Source organism: Zeus faber (genome assembly GCF_960531495.2).
Source record: "Zeus faber genome assembly, chromosome: 9".
NCBI classification, from domain to species: domain Eukaryota; kingdom Metazoa; phylum Chordata; class Actinopteri; order Zeiformes; family Zeidae; genus Zeus; species Zeus faber.
Genome location: NC_137197.1, coordinates 6,331,487 through 6,351,021, shown reverse-complemented (window position 1 = coordinate 6,351,021; position 19,535 = coordinate 6,331,487). Strand labels below are relative to the sequence as shown.

Below are 19,535 nucleotides of genomic sequence, written 5' to 3'. Positions count from 1 at the left end.
ACCAGATATGGGCCCAGACTGATTATGCAGGGACTTTTTGTTTTGTTGAAAGAGCATTTTAAACAATTCAAAAGAGAAAATGCACTCCTCAAAACAACACATATTAAGTTGGGACTAGATTAACTTTGTACATCGTTCTCTGAGGTTTTATATTCTTATATACACAGTCCTTCTGTTTACTAACATTGATTTTCTCACATTTATGTAATTTATACAGTTCATTGCTCACTAGGCTTTGACAAACTATGCAAATTGTACGGAATGTACTTGCTGACTTTATTTAGTTGTATATTTGTGTTTTGTTAGTTTCAAACATACTCACGCTTCCTGGTGTTTATATTTTGTAAAATATTTAGTTGTTAGACATCTAGACAGGATATGTGGGCTTTAACTACAGAACACGGTATTTAAACCTTTATGTGTTGTGAATACAAGGGATGAGACATTAACATTGTGTATATGTATGTGTGTGTGCGTGCGTGTGTGTGTGTGTGTCCTGCGCTATCTTTGTGTTGTGTGACAGGGAAATGGAGTCGTAATGACATCAAAACACAAAACTGCATTTTCTACATTGCATTCCTTTGCATGAACCTGCAGTTTCCTATCCCGAAAACACGTGGCTTTCCTTTTTTTGATTGATTGAGAGCACGTTTCGGTACGTCCACATCAATTATATCAAATTGCCGATTGGCTGGCTCTGTATAATTTCCCTTATTCAGATGTTAGAAAAGGTCCCACTAAGTCCATAACTCAAGATTCAAGATTCAAGAGGTTTATTCATCACATACATTTTCTGTCATGAAGGACAAGGACGTTCCCTCTTAGAGATTGTCTTGTGTCTTAGAGGTTGTCTTTTCTAGTTTGGTTTTTATTTGTGGTTGATGTTGTTCATAATGAGTTTGGAGTTCAAGAAAACTGTACAGAGGAAAGTGTACAATTTAATCAAAACATTTCTTAAGAACACATAACTTGGTGGGCATAGCCGGTTACTAGCCATGTAATAATAATAATAATAATAATAATAATAATAATAATAATAATAATAATAATAATGATGGAGATTTTCTTACTGAGTTGTGATGAAACGTTGTGGTGGACTGTTGGTGCAATACCACACTGCTACCACTAGGGGCACTCACAGTGTAGAGTTATGATACATGCCTTTAGATATCTGTCTGTCTGTCTGTCTGTCTGTCTGTCTGTCTGTTTATCTATCCATCTATCTATCTATCTATCTATCTATCTATCTATCTATCTATCTATCTATCTATCTATCTATCTATCTATCTATCTGTCTGTCTGTCTGTCTGTCTGTCTGTCTGTCTGTCTGTCTGTCTGTCTGTCTGTGCCTACCATGGTACCTTCCAGCTCAGAGGAAGTTGAATATCATCAGTGATACGTCTTTGTTTTTCATTGGTATTAGTATTGTTGTGACATCAGTGTATTCAGTCGAAATGTTCATAACTGAGGACGTCCAATTCCTCAAGGTATGAGGAAATACTGTCGTTTCATTCCAAAACCGGGGTCACGCTCTGAGATCATACTTCCTGTTTCTATGCAACCCCTGGTGGATTTTTGGAACAGGATTTTAAATATGTGATATAAATACATGGCTCGGTGTAGTGCAGAATTTCCTATAATTATCCTAATGAGTCCATGTTGGCCCTCTCGGTGTATCTGGAAACCAGGCCTCAGCCCCTTCTCTGGCAGCGTGACTCCACCGCAGTCCGGGGGCCGAGCGCTCGCAGCCAGCCTGACCACGCGGGCGGACTGAGTCAGCCGCGTCGGGGGGGGGGGGGGTGGCGGCGGCGGCGGCTATTCTTAATCCCACCCCTCGAACCGCAGGAAACTCGGCCGCGCCGGCGCTCGGGCTTCCCGGCGAAGATTACGCGCGTCTGCGTCTGAATCACGCCTCCTCGAGCCGGAGCTGTGAACACCACTCTGCCGGTGCCACCAAGCCAGGACCGGCCTCCCAGGTGTGAGGCCCGGGCCCCGCTGAAAAGCCCGCGTTACAGTCATTCAGAATAAGGACCGGCCTCCTGAAGGCATCCATCCTCCTGAAGGCATCCAGCCTCCTGAAGGCATCCAGCCTCCTGAAGGCATCCATCCTCCTGAAGGCATCCAGCCTCCTGAAGGCATCCAGCCTCCTGAAGGCATCCAGCCTCCTGAAGGCATCCAGCCTCCTGAAAGCGCCTGGTTCTGGTTGGAATTTCAGCCGGGCGCTGGCGGAACCCGGGGGCGGGGGGGGGGGGCCGCAGGCGTGCTTACAGAATGACAAATGAATTCCCATTTGGGAAATCATTTGTCATTCCGTAAGCACGTCCGCAGCACATTCCTCTGAGGAGTGGACCGGCGTACTGCATGCGGCATACTGTATGTGTGCGTGTTCAGTCAGAGTCTAGGGATAGGGATTGACAAAACAGCTCAATATTAATCAGAAATATGACAGAACCAATCATTCGTGATGTGGATGTTATGACCACGCAGATGGAGGTGTTGATGAAGTTCAGAAAACTGCTTTACTTTACAGGACTCAACGTTTAGGGTCGTCTCGTTTCCCCATGCAACACGATTTTGGCCATTTGGGTGATATATCTTAAGAAAATAAGATATTGATGATTGCATTTTTTACATTAAAACAACTATTTATAAGAAAAACATGTTAAACATGCATGAACATGTTTTCCCTCTCTTGATATCACTCTTTTAATGTTGAAATATGCGTTGTAAATAATTATATTGGATCAATAGCACTTAATGATGAAGTGATTAAAATCCGGCAACCCTTTTAGTCTCCGTCCATTGTAGTCTTGGCAACAAACAGCTATGTTTCACGCTACGTGTCGGGCCCTTACTTTACTGTAACACAGCCTCAAAGCAACCAAAATCCCAGATGATATCTATTCTGATATGAGGATATGGATATTATAACCATACATCGCCCGGTCCTGTCAGAGTCTGGATCCCTCCGGCTGCTGTCCGACCGCCGAGCCCTGGCCGGGGCCGGACGAGCGCCTGACGCACAGCGGCGCTCCACCGGGGACCAAACGCCGACACTTCCCTGTGGGGCCCGTCTCTGTCCTGAGCGCAGGGGACGCGCCGCGGCCCCGCCAGGCTCTTCTTTCGCAATGGGCTCGAGGAATTCGGGCGGCGGCAAGCTGTCGGCGAGCACCTGCGCTCCCATTCGTCTCCCGCCTCGTCGGTGGATTCCGCAACACGAGGCGCGCGGAGCACCCGGCGACTCTCCCCGTCTAGACAGGGAGGAAGGGGAAGGAGGGAGCTGAAACGGGTTCGCTTGCACCACCGCTGCCGTCGCCTTTCAGGATCTGACACCTTCGGTGGTGGCCGATCCTTTTGCCAGTGTGTTCTGTCCAGCCGGGGCGGCGGACAGAGTCTTGTTTGTGTGTGTGTGTGTGTGTGTGTGTGTGTGTGTGTGTGTGTGTGTGTGCGCGTGTGTGTGTGTGCGTGTGCGTGCATGGGCGTGATTTAAAAGTCCGACCAACACATGACTTCATCGGCACAACGTCGCCCCGCTGCCTCGTACCTGAGCAAACAGGCCCCGCATTAAAAGGGCTCCTCTATGGGTGTGGGGGCGCGGGGGGCCAGGGGGCGCCGGGGGAACCATTAAACCCAGGAGAGGTTTATGAAGACTCGCTGGGTGCCGCTGAATTGTGGTCTTTGTGTGCAGGCTGGGTAGGGTGTCGCCAGCCGCCGCTCGGGGGGGACAGACGGGCGCCGTGTTGGACTTGGTCGCCCGCCCGCCCGGGCCCCACTTACGCGCACGGCTCTGTGGATGTGCACGTGTGGCACAGTGCAGGCCTGTGGTGCCGGCAGACAGGGGGGAGGGCTGGGGTGGCGGGGGCGTTGCTTTCAGGTGTGAGGACCATGTTGTTTCCAGGCGTTAGCTCACGGATCCAAAATAGGAATTTTATAAATGGAACGTTTTTTTGTTTTCTTTGTTCACATTTAATTTAACGGAGAATCGGTCAGTGGCAATAACGATAGAGATGTTTTGGGGAAATTATTGTTATTACAAGAAGTTTTTTTTGCAATTTTAAAGAGGTGCAAAAAGGAAAATAATTAACAAGTAAAGTTACTAGTATATCAAATAGAATAAACTAAAAAATAGTGATATTTAAGAAAATTACGAATATGATTATTATATTCATAATAATGTATAAATTAATACATTTATTATTGTAGATATTTTTATTTTAATCCATTTACTTTTACTTTTTTTTAGTTTAATTCCTATTGACTTTTTGTTTTATATATATATACTGTATATATATACAGTATATATACACACACACACACACCACACACACACACACACACACACACACACACACACACATATGTAAAGAAATGGTAACAATATAAAAGTAAAAATAAAAGTATCGGCTAATCCTTCCATTCAATAATGCAAAATAAGGCTTTGTGACCGTGGTCCAGTTATATTACAACAGTTGCACAGACCGCCCTTAAATGTCATTTATATGTTTTATTTTCTTGGAATGGGAAAGTTTGGCGGCACATCCCATCATACCACAGGACCCCGTGTCCCGCGGCTGTTCGAGCAGTAAAGTGAACGTACTGTAAGTGCAGGGGAGAAGTTGGACCCCGCACATAAATATAGGGGTTCAAACTAACACGCTCTGTTTGTTTTTAAAGGGCTGCGGAGACACGCTGAGTGGCCGTTACACGGCTGGAATTGGGTGGTGATGTGGTGGGGGTGGGGTCCGGGAATTAACATTCTTTCACCAGGAAAAACAGCCTTTCCCTCTCTCTCTCTCTCTCTCTCTCGCTCTCTCTCCTTCTCCCTCTCAGCGAATTTCTCGACACGCGCTCCCTCGTAACCAGTAAATTTGGCACCTGTGTGTCCGGCAACAGCGGATGAGTTGTTCTGCTGCAGGGTGGGTCCGAAACGCCACTATTTTTGTAAGCCCCGCGACCACTCCCTCTCCTCCTCCTCCTCCTCCGTCAGCTCACAGACATTCCACTATAGTATTTATATTTCCCTCCAGAGCCGCGGGGGGAGGTCCCCCGGCGCTCGCACAGGCCCTGGATTCACTGCAGTCCCTAGGTAGTCCTTCCGGGGGCCCCGCCGCCATTGGCTGCCGCCGTGCCCATGTGACCCCCGCCGAGGTGGGAGCGAAAAGCGCCCGGCACTCCTCCCCCTCGGAGAGGCCTCCCCCCTCTCTCTCTCTCTCTCTCTCTCTCTCTCTCTCCCTCTCTCCACCCCGCCCTGGCTTTTCAGGCTTGTTGCGTCTCCGTGTGAACTTTTCAGTGTGCGTGAGTGAGTTATAGCCTGTGGCCGGAGAGAGGGTCTCCCGAAAGAAGAGGAGCTTTAGTCATGTTCAGGGAGCTTCCCGAGTCCACGGGCAGCGAGTGTCTGGGAAGCATGACCCCGGAGACCCAGGACATCTACCTAAGAATAGACCATCACAGGAGGCGCTCGGGGTACAGGCTGGGCAGGATTATTGCCCGGCAGCAGCAGCTCAGGAGGATTGCCGGAGGTATGAAACGTCTTCTTTCCGGGATGTCGGGGACGGGTCGGTGTTTAAAGGCGGAACAACTCCGTCCTTTTTTTTTTTTTCTTTTAGTTTTACAAAGAGCCTCCTCCGCCTAACTGCTGTGTCCCAAGTGTCAAGCTTAATTATAGATTTGGAACCAGAATGTGGCTTTGAGGGCCAAGTATGCTCACACATAGAAGGAATTTGACTCCGGTTGTCGGTGACTCAGTTTGGTACAGGACTATACGGTAAAATATAAAAACAAGTTTGAAGAAAAATAAATACGAAGCAAGTTAAAGAAAAAAATAAATACACTGAGGACAATGCGATCTATAATAAACAGTATTTACAATGACTGCAACATGCAAGCAACATTTCCAAAGAGGGAGAGTGTGTAAATACTGATGCCAGTGTCCAGTTTGTGTCCATGTCCACGCGGTGACCCTGCGTGCAACACTGACCAGCAAGTAAATGACCAAAACATAACACGGCTCCCGGGTTAGAAAGTTTGTATCGGGATGAGAGACAGCGGGAGGCGGTGCGTTCACGGGAACGCGTAAAAACTGTAATTCATGTCGGAGGTGATGCTGCTTTCACGGGAACTCAGAAAACATCGGTGTCTGCGTCGGCTGTCGGCCAGATCGTTATTTTAAACATCGGCGTCGGCCCGGAATTCCTCAATCCGTCTGTCCCTTATAAATGTTGTCGTTAAGAGAGAGCGTCGGTGGATCGGCGAGGTTTGCAGTCGTATTGTTTTGCGGTCAGATTGCTCCTTTCCCTTCCCTCCCTGTCCCCACCCTCAGGTTAAACACGATGACGGATTAATTTGTCAACGGGCAAACACACACGTCCCCAACCTGCACTGTGCAGTTGTGAGCGCCGACAAACTTGACCTTCAGCCAACATGTGGTCACAGGTACCTTCCTTTATCAGCGCGTTGTTAGCACTCAGCGGCAACAGCAAACAGTGGGACGTGATAAGCCGACCGCTTCGGTTACGTAACGACAAACGGGCCCACGGTGGAAACAAAGATGGGCCCGGTGTGGATGTGGCTCCGTGGGGGCCGGGGAGTCGGCGGGTTCCCCTCCAGCTTCCCGTGCGGTCACGTTTGTCTTGTCGTGCTCCACACCTGGAGCTGAGAAGGGGTGCAGGGGGTGCCGGCACGCATGACAACAGCACTGATAACGTGTTAACACCGCCACTCCCACCTCTCTCTCTCTCTCTCTCTCTCTCTCTCTCTCTCTCTCTCTCTCGTCATTCTCTCTTTATTGCCATGGGAAATAAAGGTTTAGTGGAAAGCAATAAACAAAATAATTTGAGCACAATCAATGAAGATAAACTCAATTACGGACAGCGCCGTTGAAGCATTGCACTTAAAAACATAAATATAGGTTGATAAAAATTAACCTAAAATATGTACATATATAAGGAGAAAATTGCTGCATTTCCTTGGACTGGGCAACCCGCCGTTGTACTGGTATCATATTTCTCCATCCTATATATAAGGAACGACAGAATAGATAAAAATAGAAAATGCTGTCAAGTGAAGTGACGATAACCTAAAATGATATATTTATATATACATACAGACACTCTCTCTCTCAGTGGAGTCAGGCTCACCACAGGCCTCCCAACCTGACACATGACTCACACGGTCCCACATGAGGCGCGGGGATGTTTTTCGTGCATTATCACAGGGGATTAACGCGCCGCATCAAACACCCTTTGTGTGTCGCACACACAGGGCTTATTGTTGGATGGATGCAACGGGACGTCTTGGAGGCTCGCTGTCTGGGGGGGAGATTGAGACGATCAGAGGGCGGCGGGCGTGTGGCGTCATGCCGCTGGACGCGGACATGCGTGTTGACATTCAGACGTCTGCTTTGGCAGAAGCCAACCATTTAGGTCACGTGCGTGAGCGGAGGAACATGCACCATGTGCTGTGTGTGTACAGTATATGCCTTTGAAATGTTTTTTTTCTATTTTAATGATCACGGTCTTCTTCTTGGAATGTTGCAATGTCGCTCAAGTGTTTGGATGAAGATGAGTTTATTTTTCACTTCTTTTATTTAATTTTTTTGTACAGTAAGTGGAAGCCGACACAACATTTTGCTGTTCCCTAGTTTCAAATATTTGTCGCTTTTGGCAAATGTTTGCCTGCTCTAGAGGCGTTTCTCACAACACACAAACTACATGAAACACATGACTCTATGCACGTATACTGTATATCTTGAATACCAATTTCTTCAATTCCCATACGGTTTCAGGATCCTAAACCTCAAGTATCAGCCGTTACTCTCTTCCATCACTTTTAGTAAAGAGGTTGGACCGTCATATTGGACTCTTTATAACATTATGGTGGAATTGCTAAAGCTATAATAAACCCTTAAGGGGATGAGCAGCACCTCCTTGCCTATGACTACAGCCATTACGTCCTCAAATAACTGAAATTGTAAATGAGAATTGTAACGGTTTGAATGTCAAACACTGGATGCAATCTGTGGCTGGAAAGGGGGTTGTATTCTGAATGTAAACACGTTTGGGAGCCCACATATTTCGGTCACACACGTAACTCCATAGGTTCTACAGTAGTTGCAGAGGGTTTCTGCAGTTTGGTTTTTACTTTTATGTTGTCCCGTCTGCCACAAGTAGATTCCGTTCCAAATCGGATGTTTTTTATAATTCCCTCCTCTAATCGTCTCAAATGAATGCTCTTCGGTTTGAGATCTTTTGGGGCATCTCTTTGTCTTTCGACCTTTCCGGTCTAAATGCTCGTCCATTCAACAGGAAGGGTTGTTTGTCGTGACTCATCCAGCCGTGGATTGGCCGTTTGAAATGCCATGACACGGTATTATTTGGGGCTCCTGACAGTGTGTGGTAGCGCGGTGGCTTTGCAGCGGTGGGCAGCTCGGTGATATCCATCCCCGCGTTTGGCTCCCGCATTCCTGCCCGGCCGTGCTGTTGACACAGCCGGGGTGAAAGTGAGCGGGGGCCGCGGCGACTCGCCGTGCCACTCATGTATTGTTTTACCCCGGATTCCAGGAGAATATGTGGGGTCTTGGTCATGTTTCCGAGCTGATGGCATTTTACTTCCACCAGTGCCGACTGTGTGTGTGTGTGTGTCTGTGTGTGTGTGTGTGTGTGTGTGTGTGTGTGTGTGTGTGTGTGTGTGTGTGTGTGTGTGTGTGTGTGTGTGTGTGTGTGTGTGTGTGTGTGTGTGTATGTGTGTGTCTGTGTGAGACAGTCAGAAAATGCCTACACTGTCCGACTACTTCCCAAATCGATGCTGGGAGCTCCTGAAGAAGCTACACAGCTGTTATTTCTTTTGGTTATTGCTTATGCTTGCGGTTATCCCCTCACTGAGTATGTTGGAACCAAGCGGAGCCCCGGCCGCTGTGGAACGAGTTTGCTTCGTCTGGGAAAGAGCTGGTTTTTTATCACGGAGGAATGTCCTCTCGTTTCCTGTGAATATGTTCCGGGCGCACGGGCAGCGTTTCGTGCACCGTGCCGCTGTGAAGTGACTACTGTGAATCTGCCGTGCTCTGACGTCGTCCAGCTCCTAATTCTCCATGCTCAGCCCCGTAACATCTGGAGCCCAGATCCCCAGGAATTCTGCATCTGCCGCTGCCACCGGTGCATCCAATAAAAATGCAAGGTTTCACTGCCATATTTAACTGTTTTCACGTATCGTTACCCACGGAGCCTTAACACTTAACACTCCAACCCACTCTACTAAAATGCTGCTTTTTTTTACTCGCCTTCAACACTCTGCCTCCTCTGCGCTGAGTCAGTGAGGTATTGACATACAGCTACCTCCTGTATAGCCGTACAGAGAGACTCCTGGTGTGATTTCACAAATGATTTATACACTTCTCCCCTGAACTAGCCTGATGTGGCCAGACCAATTTGCAAATGCTTTTTAGTCTTCCAAGGGGCGTTACCAGCGGGTGCAGACCAAAATGTCTCTGGACGCAGTTGTATAGACCTACAACCAGTCAGAGCAAGCGAACGTGTGACGTAGCGCTGAGCGACGGGACAGCGTATCTGCAGACGTATCAGACGTATCCGCCACAGCAAATAGATCATGAACCCGCAAAATCGTCAGGTTCCCAGGCTCCCCCTGAAGAGCAGAAGACCAAGATATTTCAAGTCTTGATCGCACAACAAAATTCTGGCCAATGACTGAATGGCTTCCAGGAAGGACTTGAACAATCATCACATTAATGAAGAACCGAGGGATTACGGTTTTAGAGTTTTTTTTACAAAATGCGTTACTAATGAATTGTCTCCTGAGCTTTTGGGGATCACCCTGGCGCACTTTCAGTTTCAGTTTGGCAGCGTGACAACGTTTCGTGCAACATCTCCGAGGGTAAATTGTGTTCGGGCCCGGGGTCCAGAGTGACCCCCTCGGTGGCTCCTTTCAGGAGCTTATTGACCTCGGTGCAGCTCGCGGCCTCTGCTGTTTGCCCTGGAAAGATCGCAAGCGCGCCGAGGAGGCCCGGGACGTTTGCTCGCCCCGTGTCCGACCGGCACAAGTTGTAGCACGGCAGCTGTGTGCACTGCAGCTCAATTTATGTGCCCGTGTGCTGCAGTTAAATGTCTCCTTTGTGCGGATGTGACGTCATGAAACCACGTAGGGCTTCCTACGGGCGGGCTTCATGTTTTATACAACCAGTTCCACGTCTGTGCTGTCGACATGTCGCTGGTGATGACCTTTTTCATTCTCAGTGTCGGCTGGGATTCAGATTGTTGTAATGTGTTCTCTTCAGTTCTTTGGAGTGTGAAACGGTAAAAAAGCGAACACTCGAGGGGTCGAGGAACGCCGGTCTACGCTTCCCCCGCATTTCTCCCCTCACAACCCGAGAGGATCTTTCCGAGAAACTGGCTCCCAACAGAGGGGCGGGGTGGCGGGGCGGGGGTGGCGGGTGGCGGGGTGGTGGGACGGGGGCATCTCTGAAGAGGAATTCTCCCCGTATTTTAAGAGGTTGCACTGCACAAAAAGGCTTTCAGGTACATTGACGAGTCAGACGGGCCCTCCCCTCCCTCTCCTCCCTCCTCTCGCTGAAGAGCTCTGAATTATTCATCGCGGGTCTCGGACGACTTGCGGTGCTTCCGTTAATCTGCATGTGAAACAAGCTTCACCACCCGCGCCCCGCCGCCCCCACCCGCGCCCCTTGATCAAGGCAGAGTTTTAATTATTAATGCAGGAGGCGGCGTGCGTGTTGTGTGTTGTTTGTCCCCGCGCCGACTAGAGCCTTGAAGAAATAAGTTTCGTTCGTGACGCTTGTGGACGCGTCAGGTGACTCAGGTGTGTTGCATTCCCCACAGAAAGAAATGATTATCATCATTGAAACTATATGAATGGATAAAGCTTCAAACCAAATACCAATTTCTTTATTAGCGATACGGTTTCTGAATCCTAAACCTCCAGTATCCGCCGTTACTCTCGTCCATTTCTTTTAGTGAAAAGTCCGGTCCCTTATTTTGGGCTCGTTACAACATAACAATGGACAATTCTCCCCATTATAACTATATCACATGGTGTCATCAGATTGTGCTATCGGGAGTTATTCTCCAAAAAACCCTGTTGATGTGGGTCCATCCCTTGAGAATGTATGGGCGTTTCTTTGTAAGATGGTGCAGTTATTCCACCATAACAGACCTAATGTTTGATATACTGTATATTTGATGTGTGTGTGTGTACTTCCACCAGTGCAGACTGTGTGTGTGTGTGTGTGTGTGTGTGTGTGTGTGTGTGTGTGTGTGTGTGTGTGTGTGTGTGTGTGTGTGTGTGTGTGTGTGTGTGTGTGTGTGTGTGTGTGTGTGTGAAGTATTCCCTTCTTCTGCCTGAAGGGGGCAGGTTGACTCCGTTCACCTCCCCGTCAGGCTGTGTGAGCACCTTGTCCTGCAGCTGACACCCGACACAGGGGAGAAGGCTAATCATTGACTCACCGGTGAAGAAATACCTCCATGCCACTGTAACAGCCACGGAAAGTCACTTGCTAAACAGAGTCCGTGTGGAAAACTTATCCCGTTCAGAGGTCACCGGTATTCCTCAGGCTCGACCTCTTGCCTAACCTGCATCCGCTGAACCAAAGCAGGACAAAAACCACAAAACAAACCCGGTTGCCATGTTTGTTCGGACCCGAGTGACAGGATCACCAGAACATCTGGCCCGGCCCGAAAAAGCTGGAGCACGAAGCCCTGGAGAGGCCTTGTTTCCGCCTCCGAGGCCGTCTTTAGTGCATCGTAAATCTTCAAGGATATTGCCGAAATCAGGTCCCAAAACCAACACCGATACGTGGCAGACTGCTATGGAATCATATTTCAAAGAGACAGATAAACAATAGATAAACAATGCATGGAGATAACCATGCGTGATAAGTGTTTGGATAACAAGTGAATACATCATGATGATAGGAGCTATTTAAATGTAAATACTGTGTCTCACTTGTTCAAAACTGTCAGACTGACCATGAAGAGGCGTCTTTGTCCGAGCAAGACACATATTTAAATGTAGAGTGTATAATTAAATCCTTTTCATTTACTGTGCTCCGTGGTTAAATACCCTCTTGAATCTTAAACATTCTGGCTTTTGGTGCTTCACTGCCCCTTTGTGGTAGAAATGTGAACTGCACGCGACCACTCGTAAAAGCTGTTGAGCGAGCAGACCGCAGACCTCCACATGCTGTCTTTTCACTTTACAAGGCTCTTAAAACTGACTGTCTGAGCTCCGCTTGTCACTCGTGACCAGACCCTGAAAATAGCCCCGGCTTTGATGCCGCCGCGATCCCTCTATCTGCGGAGCGCGTGGGCGTGCGTGCACACGTGCACACGAGCGGCTTGGCGGGTGCTCTCCCACCGCCGGGCGGAACACCACCGCACAATATGGCGTCACGTAACGCGCAATGAATGTGTCATATCAACCGAGGGCGCCCCACGGTGGCCGGCCGGACGGCTGTCGCGGAGCCCCCGGGGCCGTCTGGCTCTGGAGGCCGTCCGCTTTGATGCTGTTCATTAGGGACCACTGCCTGCCCCCGTCTTGGCTCCGCGCCTCCACCGTCCGGGCCCTCCGAGGGCTTTCTCACCGCGGGGGGCCCTTGTTGGACGCGCCGCCGACATCCTTCCCCTCTGTCTCTCTCTCCCTCTCGCTCTCTCCGCCCTTCTGACTTTGCGAGGCTGATTTCAGGGAACGAGGGGAGCCCCGCGTAGCGCCCTCTGGGGTTCCGCCCCGCAGGACTCAACTTGAAAGGGTTTCTTTCGCCGCACGTTTTGTTTGTAGACTCGGCCTCGTATACCAGGGATTCTCAACTTTTTTTCACATCGGGACCCTCAGTTTGGTACGCATTAGGCCATGGACCCCAATCTGGGAACGTGTCTTAGTGTCAGATATAATTCAGTCCAAACTTCCACACCTGTCTGTACTATAGCTAAGAAGATAACAGTGAAATTAGGATCAAAACGGTCACAACGGTACCAAGGTCTTTCAAATTAAATAATGGTGAAGTTTAACTTATATTAATTTCGCTGGGGACCTCCTGGAACCTCTTGAAGAGCCCCACTTTGAGAGCCACTGCTGTATATCATATCCCAAACGAGTGGTGGCTGTTGTTAAAGGAGACCTATTATGTTCCTTTTCAACAAGTTAATAGAGGTCTCTGAGGTCCACAAAACATGTCTGTGTTTTGCCGAAAATACCACTCAGATTATGCATTCTAGTCATTCTAACATGCCTCAAAACCACCCTGTTCCAGGACGCTCTGTTTGAGTGGGTGGCGCCACCCTCCTGAGGCCCCTTGTTCTGCGAGCCAGTGGAGTTGGCGAATGAGCTCCGGGTTCCGTTGTATTAAGTCCGTAAACTTTCACTGATTTCACCTCATCAGTCCAGCAAAATCTGTTTATGAACCAATTTTAGGCGAGAAATAATCGATCCGGTTGCTGAGTCTTCGCTCATATTGGATCTACAAGGCCTCATTTAAAAGTTATTTCCGATTTTCGTTGCCGTGCTCCGGGGACGCGGGGATTTTTTGTTTCATGGAAATTTCTAAAAATAAAATAAATACATCTGCAATAAAAACACTGATTTTTATTGTTTTTGTTTGGAGAAAAGCACTGCGCATCGCACACCGCAGCCTACAGCCTGTCTATCTAAACACAAAATATATATTTTTTAAATACTTACATTTTGTCTTGGTACTTAGAAATACTCACATGACAGTTGGTATCAATTCCTCTTTATTTTGAAAGATTTGTGCTGACCTGTACGCCATATATGCTGCGTCTGCTGCTTTTATACTTATTCCTTTCCACTGATCTTTCAACTTCAGACTCAAGTTGGATGAGTTCATCACATGCGAGGCCGATTCGTAGTGTTTGTGTAGAGATTTCGGGGTCAATTGGCTGCGCGCTTGTCAGTAATTCATAGTTGTCCCCTCCGCAGTTGTGTTATACAGCGCTCATGGAAAGCCAAATTACAGTGCCGGCGTGTTGTATCAAAGGGCCGGAAGAATTGCAGCGCACAAGCCTTTATTATCAGTGTGGAAAACAGCGTGGTGAGGCATGTAGGGCACGGTACATAACATGCTACGAGGGGAACATGTTCTTCAAATCACCGGGTGACTCAAACAGCCTATTCACTCAGGCACACCGACCAACACACAGCAGAACACCAGGAACACTGTGTTGGTGTAGTTGCAATAAACAGTACAGATAAAGTGGTAATTAATAAGATTATATTGTTAAAAAAAAATTCCCTTTTTTTAAGATGGTAATTCCAGGACTTGCAGGGCTTGATGATGATCCTATGGACTGGTCCTGAGACAAGAGTTTACATTAGATTTCTCCTTAGTCGTTCTCGTGAGGCAACTGAGTTGTTGAAGCAGTCAGGATAAGGGTGGTATTTAGTGAATAGTACAGTGTGTGCAAAATGCAACATCCGACCGCCTAAGAAGAGTGAAGTGTGTTCTGGGAAGTTCTGTTATACGGTCGGTACATGCGTGGCCATATGGAACGCCATAGCTGCATAAAACCCAGCCCGGCAGCGGCTGCTGATAACAGTGATGGGAGGAGGAGATGAAAGACTAGAAAGCCCAGAACAGGGTCTTGCTGGGAGGGAGGGAGGGAGGGAGAGAGGGAGGGGAAAGACACGGAGACAGAGAGAAGGAAAAGGAGGGAGTAAGGGAACAGGGCAGACACAGTTCCTAAAGGAAGTACAGTGACAGGGACCGGCGCTGAGGGAGTACCGGGCCGTCCGTGAAACCCACTCTGAAGGCACCTTGCATGTGGACCCAGGGGAGCCCAGATGCCCACAGGTAAAGCACCTCTTCTCATGGCGGGTTGTAGTCTTTTTGATGCAAATCTTAGCTGGAAAAGATTAGGTCGGATTTCGGTAAAACTCCCCCCATCAGACGTTCAGCAACATACGATGAAACAAGCCAACGTGTTGCTGTTATCTTATTGCTTAGAAAAGAAAAGCTTTTCTGTATCCCCGTGGCTGGATTGCTCTGGATGTGTTATCACTGGCCCGCCGCAGCCCGTCTGGAATTGTGTTATTTGTTTATACGCGGACGGCACTAATGCAGCGATCTGAACCGCGAACACAAACATTGCCGGGACCCTCAGATTACCTTGTTGAGTCGGCGGAGGCTTTGACGTAGGTAATGCCTCCCAAGAAACGAGAGGGGAAATCTCCAAAAGCCAGAGTCGATGTTCCCCTCGCAGAAGGAAGCAGATCCCTCACAAAGGCCTCCAAGGCGGTTGTCAAAACTCTTTAACATGTGTGAGAAAGTGGCTGGGCTCCAATGTCTGGAGCTGTTCATCTGGTGCGCCGCGGCTTGGGAAGGAGTGACTGCTGTATGTGTTCCACAGAAAGGCTGGGATGATGGATTTCTGTTTCGTTTGAGGCTCGCTGGCAGCGGGACAGAGGTGCGAGGAGGCTCTGGAGAACGACGGGTGCCTCTTTTTTCCTGCCCAGATGCTACAGGTCTCGCCTTCCCGGGTCTGCTCTTCCCAGAGCACCTTTTGGAAGCCGTACGCCAGAACGAGGGCGGGCGGCGGGCCGTCATTCAGCAATATGATTTCTATTATCCCGGAGACGGTGTTGTGGGCGTCGCCAGACTTGTTGAACGGCGCAGTGTTGTAAATGATCTTACGCCGGCTACGACCGAGGGCAGAGCCGTCAAAATGATTACATAATTATCTGTTTTGAACGGGATACCAAAGATCATGTGTTTGCAATCCAAATGCCAAGGGTGTTTTAAATCTTTGTTAGGAACATCAGTCTCCATCAGTCCAACCAGACTCCTCAGCGTCAATAAAATCTCCTCCACTATTATAAGCTTGTACTATAACAGAGGCATAAAGTAAAGAACAAAAAGACTTCATTAAGAGTTGAATTTGCATGATTAATTGTCACCTAAAATGTCATTGTCCTGACAGCCCTAACCGAGTGTTTTAAAATAAATGCTCAACATTTGCATGCTTTTGTTTGTTTTTTTAAATGAACGGGACCCTTTAAACCCTCTGATCGTGATATGGCAATTTATCTTGGCAGCGGCGTCCATCACACCGGTGTGGCCGCCGGGGCCTGCGCTAGAGGTGCCGATGATATCTTTTCAAACATTTTTCCGAACCTCGAGCGAGGGAGAGATTGCGGTGTTGATTTGGGAACCCCTGGGAGCGCTCGGCCTGACCCTTCAAAAACCAAGATTTACCGTCAAACGGAGTCTGCGGCCCTTCACTTCACATTGTTGGAGTCCGTAATGTGTAAAATCCTGTCAAACAGGCGGCGCGTGTGTGTGTGTGCACGTGTGTGTGCGTGCGTGTGTGTGTGTGTGTTTTTCTTTCCCGCTCTGTCGTTTGATGACTTGGAACATCTACAGCATCGTCCTTTGGAAACAACTTGAAGTGATTTTCCATAAAGTCGGGAGATGTTTACAACATCCTACTGACCCCTGATGGCTTAAACCACCCCCGCCCCCCCAGCACCACCACCACCACCCCCCCACCAACCCCCCGAGGCAACCATCCGTCTCGAACTTGAAGTGTTCTCACAGAGGCAGTTCTCTCTAAAAAGGGACAAATGACAGAAGCGGACTCTGGCGGAAGCTCTTGGTTTGGAATCGGGGCGCTACCGTGATGTCACACAGTGGGAGGAGCGTGTGTGGTGGCCTACATGGTCACGTTCTTAGGACCGTATTATCACAGGCAGCCAAAAGGTGTTGCCAAAGGAGAGAGAGAGAGAAAGAAAGAGAGGGAGGGAGAGAGAGAGAGAGAGGGAGAGAGAGAGGGAGAGGGAGAGAGAGGGAAGGGGTCATCACCCCGCCAGATTAAAGGGCCTTCTCTCTGGGTGTCCTTCAGAGGTGAAGGAGAATGTTACCACAGCTGTCGTGCTGTTGTTTGAATTCAATACGGGACCTCGGGGGTAAAAAAAAACAAACAAAAAAAAACACACGCACACACGCACACAGTCCCGATGACTTCTGATCCAGTGAGCTTCGGCGACGGTCAACAACAGAAGCCCGCCCCCGGTTGACATGGCTGTGCTACTCGCCCTCCGAATCGATAACCTCTTGCTGCCTGTGCATTTCCTCTTTGAAATGAAACGCGGGCTTCACTCCTTCCACCGGTGAAGGCAGCGGTCGCTCAGTCAGACCCGGGGCCCGTTCACACTCAAAATAGACGGGCTTTATTGTTCCGTGTTGTTAGAAGCCGATTGGAAAGTGAGCGACGACCAAACGTATCTGTGAGAGCCGAGGGGGGGGCGGGCGTCGATAGAGCCGACGCCGCTCACCCAAAGCCAAGTGGCGGGAGTGTGGGTGGCTGCGACGCCCTGACCTACACCAGTCCAGAATGCTAATGCCTCCCTGGCGCTGGCTTGTTCCTGGACGGCTGCCATGACCTTACTGCAGTCCCAGTAAGTCCATATCCGCTTGTTACTGGAGACCCGTGGTCTGCTGAAGGGTTCTCTCCACAGGATCAGTATTTCTAGCTTATTTGTATTTTTGAGGGGTGGCGGGGGGGGGGTTTTGGGGTCTTAGCAACGGAGCCTATGGCCGACCAATTTAAAATCCGCGCTGACTGGGAGCTCCCGCAACTTCCCCTACTGTTCCCTGGAGAATCAGACGGGAAGGCTCCGTGAGTGTGATTCACGGGCTCCCTTTAATCACTCCCCCTGCTTGGGATAGTTTGTGCGCCAACCACGGAAAACATGAGCAGATCCCCGGCGGCGGAGCGCAAAAATGGCACTGGCCGTTTTTATGGGTCTGTTGACATGGATGGCTGCGTGTTTTATTCTCCTGCGTGGGTTGTGATGTGTACTGTAGCTGTTGGGAATGCTGACCCGTGAAGCTCGCGACATGTGTCGGTGAAATGGGTGAGTGGCGCCTCCCGTTAAGCTGATGATTGGGGCTGAGGATGCAGCGCACCGCGTGACACATGGAGAGACGTGTTAATTAAACGGGAAGGACTTTATTCCCACGACACTGGGGGAACGACCTGGGGCTCGGCAATATGAAGCCACCTTGTGCCCTGCCGGGAAACCCAGAAGAACCTTAAGAACATAAAGAACATAAAGAACCCAATGAATCCAAAGAACATAAAGAACATAAAGAACATAAAGAACCCAATGAATCCAAAGAACATAAAGAACATAAAGAACATAGAGAACATAGAGAACATAAAGAACATAGAGAACATAAAGAACATAAAGAACATAAAGAACCTAATGAATCCAAAGAACAGAAAGAACATAGAGAACATAAAGTACCTCAAGAACATAAAGAACATAAAGAACCCAATGAATCCAAAAAACATAAAGAACATAAAGAACCTAAAGAACCTAAATAACCTCAAGAACAGAAAGAACCCAATGAATCCAAAGAACATAAAGAACATAGAGAACATAAAGTACCTCAAGAACATAAAGAACATAAAGAACCCAATGAATCCAAAAAACATAAAGAACCTAAAGAACCTAAATAACCTCAAGAACATAAAGAACCCAATGAATCCAAAGAACATAAAGAACATAGAGAACATAAAGAACATAAAGAACATAGAGAACATAGAGAACATAAAGAACATAGAGAACATAGAGAACATAGAGAACATAGAGAACATAAAGGACATCAGTGTTGGAGTCAGTAACAATGTGTTTATCATTATGATAACATGATTTTCCTTTGTTTTCTTTGCTCTGGTGCCTCTAAACCCTCTGGAGTGCGACGCTTCCAGCAGACTGACTCTGTAGTTGTTTTTGAGGAGGATGCTGGAGTGAAATCAATGTTCCGTCGTTCTTACGTGGGATGACCACACTGTCATGGGCTCGCACCGTGATAGCGACATGAGATAAGAGAGAAAATAATTCAATATCGTGGATGGCAGTTGTTTTTATGTCCATTAATTATCAACCCAAAAAACCCCATGACCGCGACAGCCCACATCCCACGCGGCCTGTCGGAGCGGGGCCACGGCGGAAGTCCTTCTCTGTCTCCTGGGTGGAGCTCTCTGCTCCTTCAGCTCCTTCCTCACGTTTAATTTTTGTCGTAACGGTCACTCAAGCGCTTCCTGGCGGCGGCTCTCAATCAAGAGACGCGCGAGGAGCCGACGGCCTATTTTGGGCGCGAGACATCAGGAGTTGCGGTTTTTGGGCAGACGAGACGTGGGGGCGGGGGGCGGGGGGGGGCACGGGCGCTCTGTGTTTCCCCTGGTTTAACAGTATGGCCCGGTGCGGGGGGTGGGGGCCCGTCTGCGTTGTCGTTGGGACTGCGGGGGGGGCAGGGGCCTCACCTCCGCGGCTCCCCGGCCCCTTTGTCGTGCGTAACACCTCCGTCATGGCAGCCGGCCAAACAAGAGCGTCTTTGTTTTTCTTGCATCCCCCGCTCCTGGCTCCTCCGTCTCAGCCCAGGTGCTTTCAATGCAGACAGCCTCAGGGCTACAGTAATGGTCTGCAGCCTGCTCTGTGTGTGTGTGTGTGTGTGTGTGTGTGTGCGCACGTGTGTGTGACTGATTCATTCCAGT

The 19,535-nt window shown here is 48.8% G+C and overlaps 1 protein-coding gene across 3 annotated transcripts in view; it reads left to right on the top strand.

Moving 5' to 3' along the window:
- Positions 1-19,535, top strand: part of stard13b (StAR related lipid transfer domain containing 13b) — a 62,298-nt gene that overhangs the window by 25,815 nt on the left and 16,948 nt on the right. Inside the window, exon 1 of one of the 3 annotated variants that reach the window (XM_080006925.1) lies at positions 5,306-5,519. The exons of the other annotated variants lie outside the window; for them this stretch is intronic. Within the exon in view, the coding sequence (XP_079863051.1) occupies positions 5,357-5,519 (163 nt within the window). The 5' untranslated portion in view covers positions 5,306-5,356. Of the gene's footprint in view, positions 1-5,305; positions 5,520-19,535 lie in introns of those variants that run through there. 3 annotated transcript variants of the gene reach the window in all.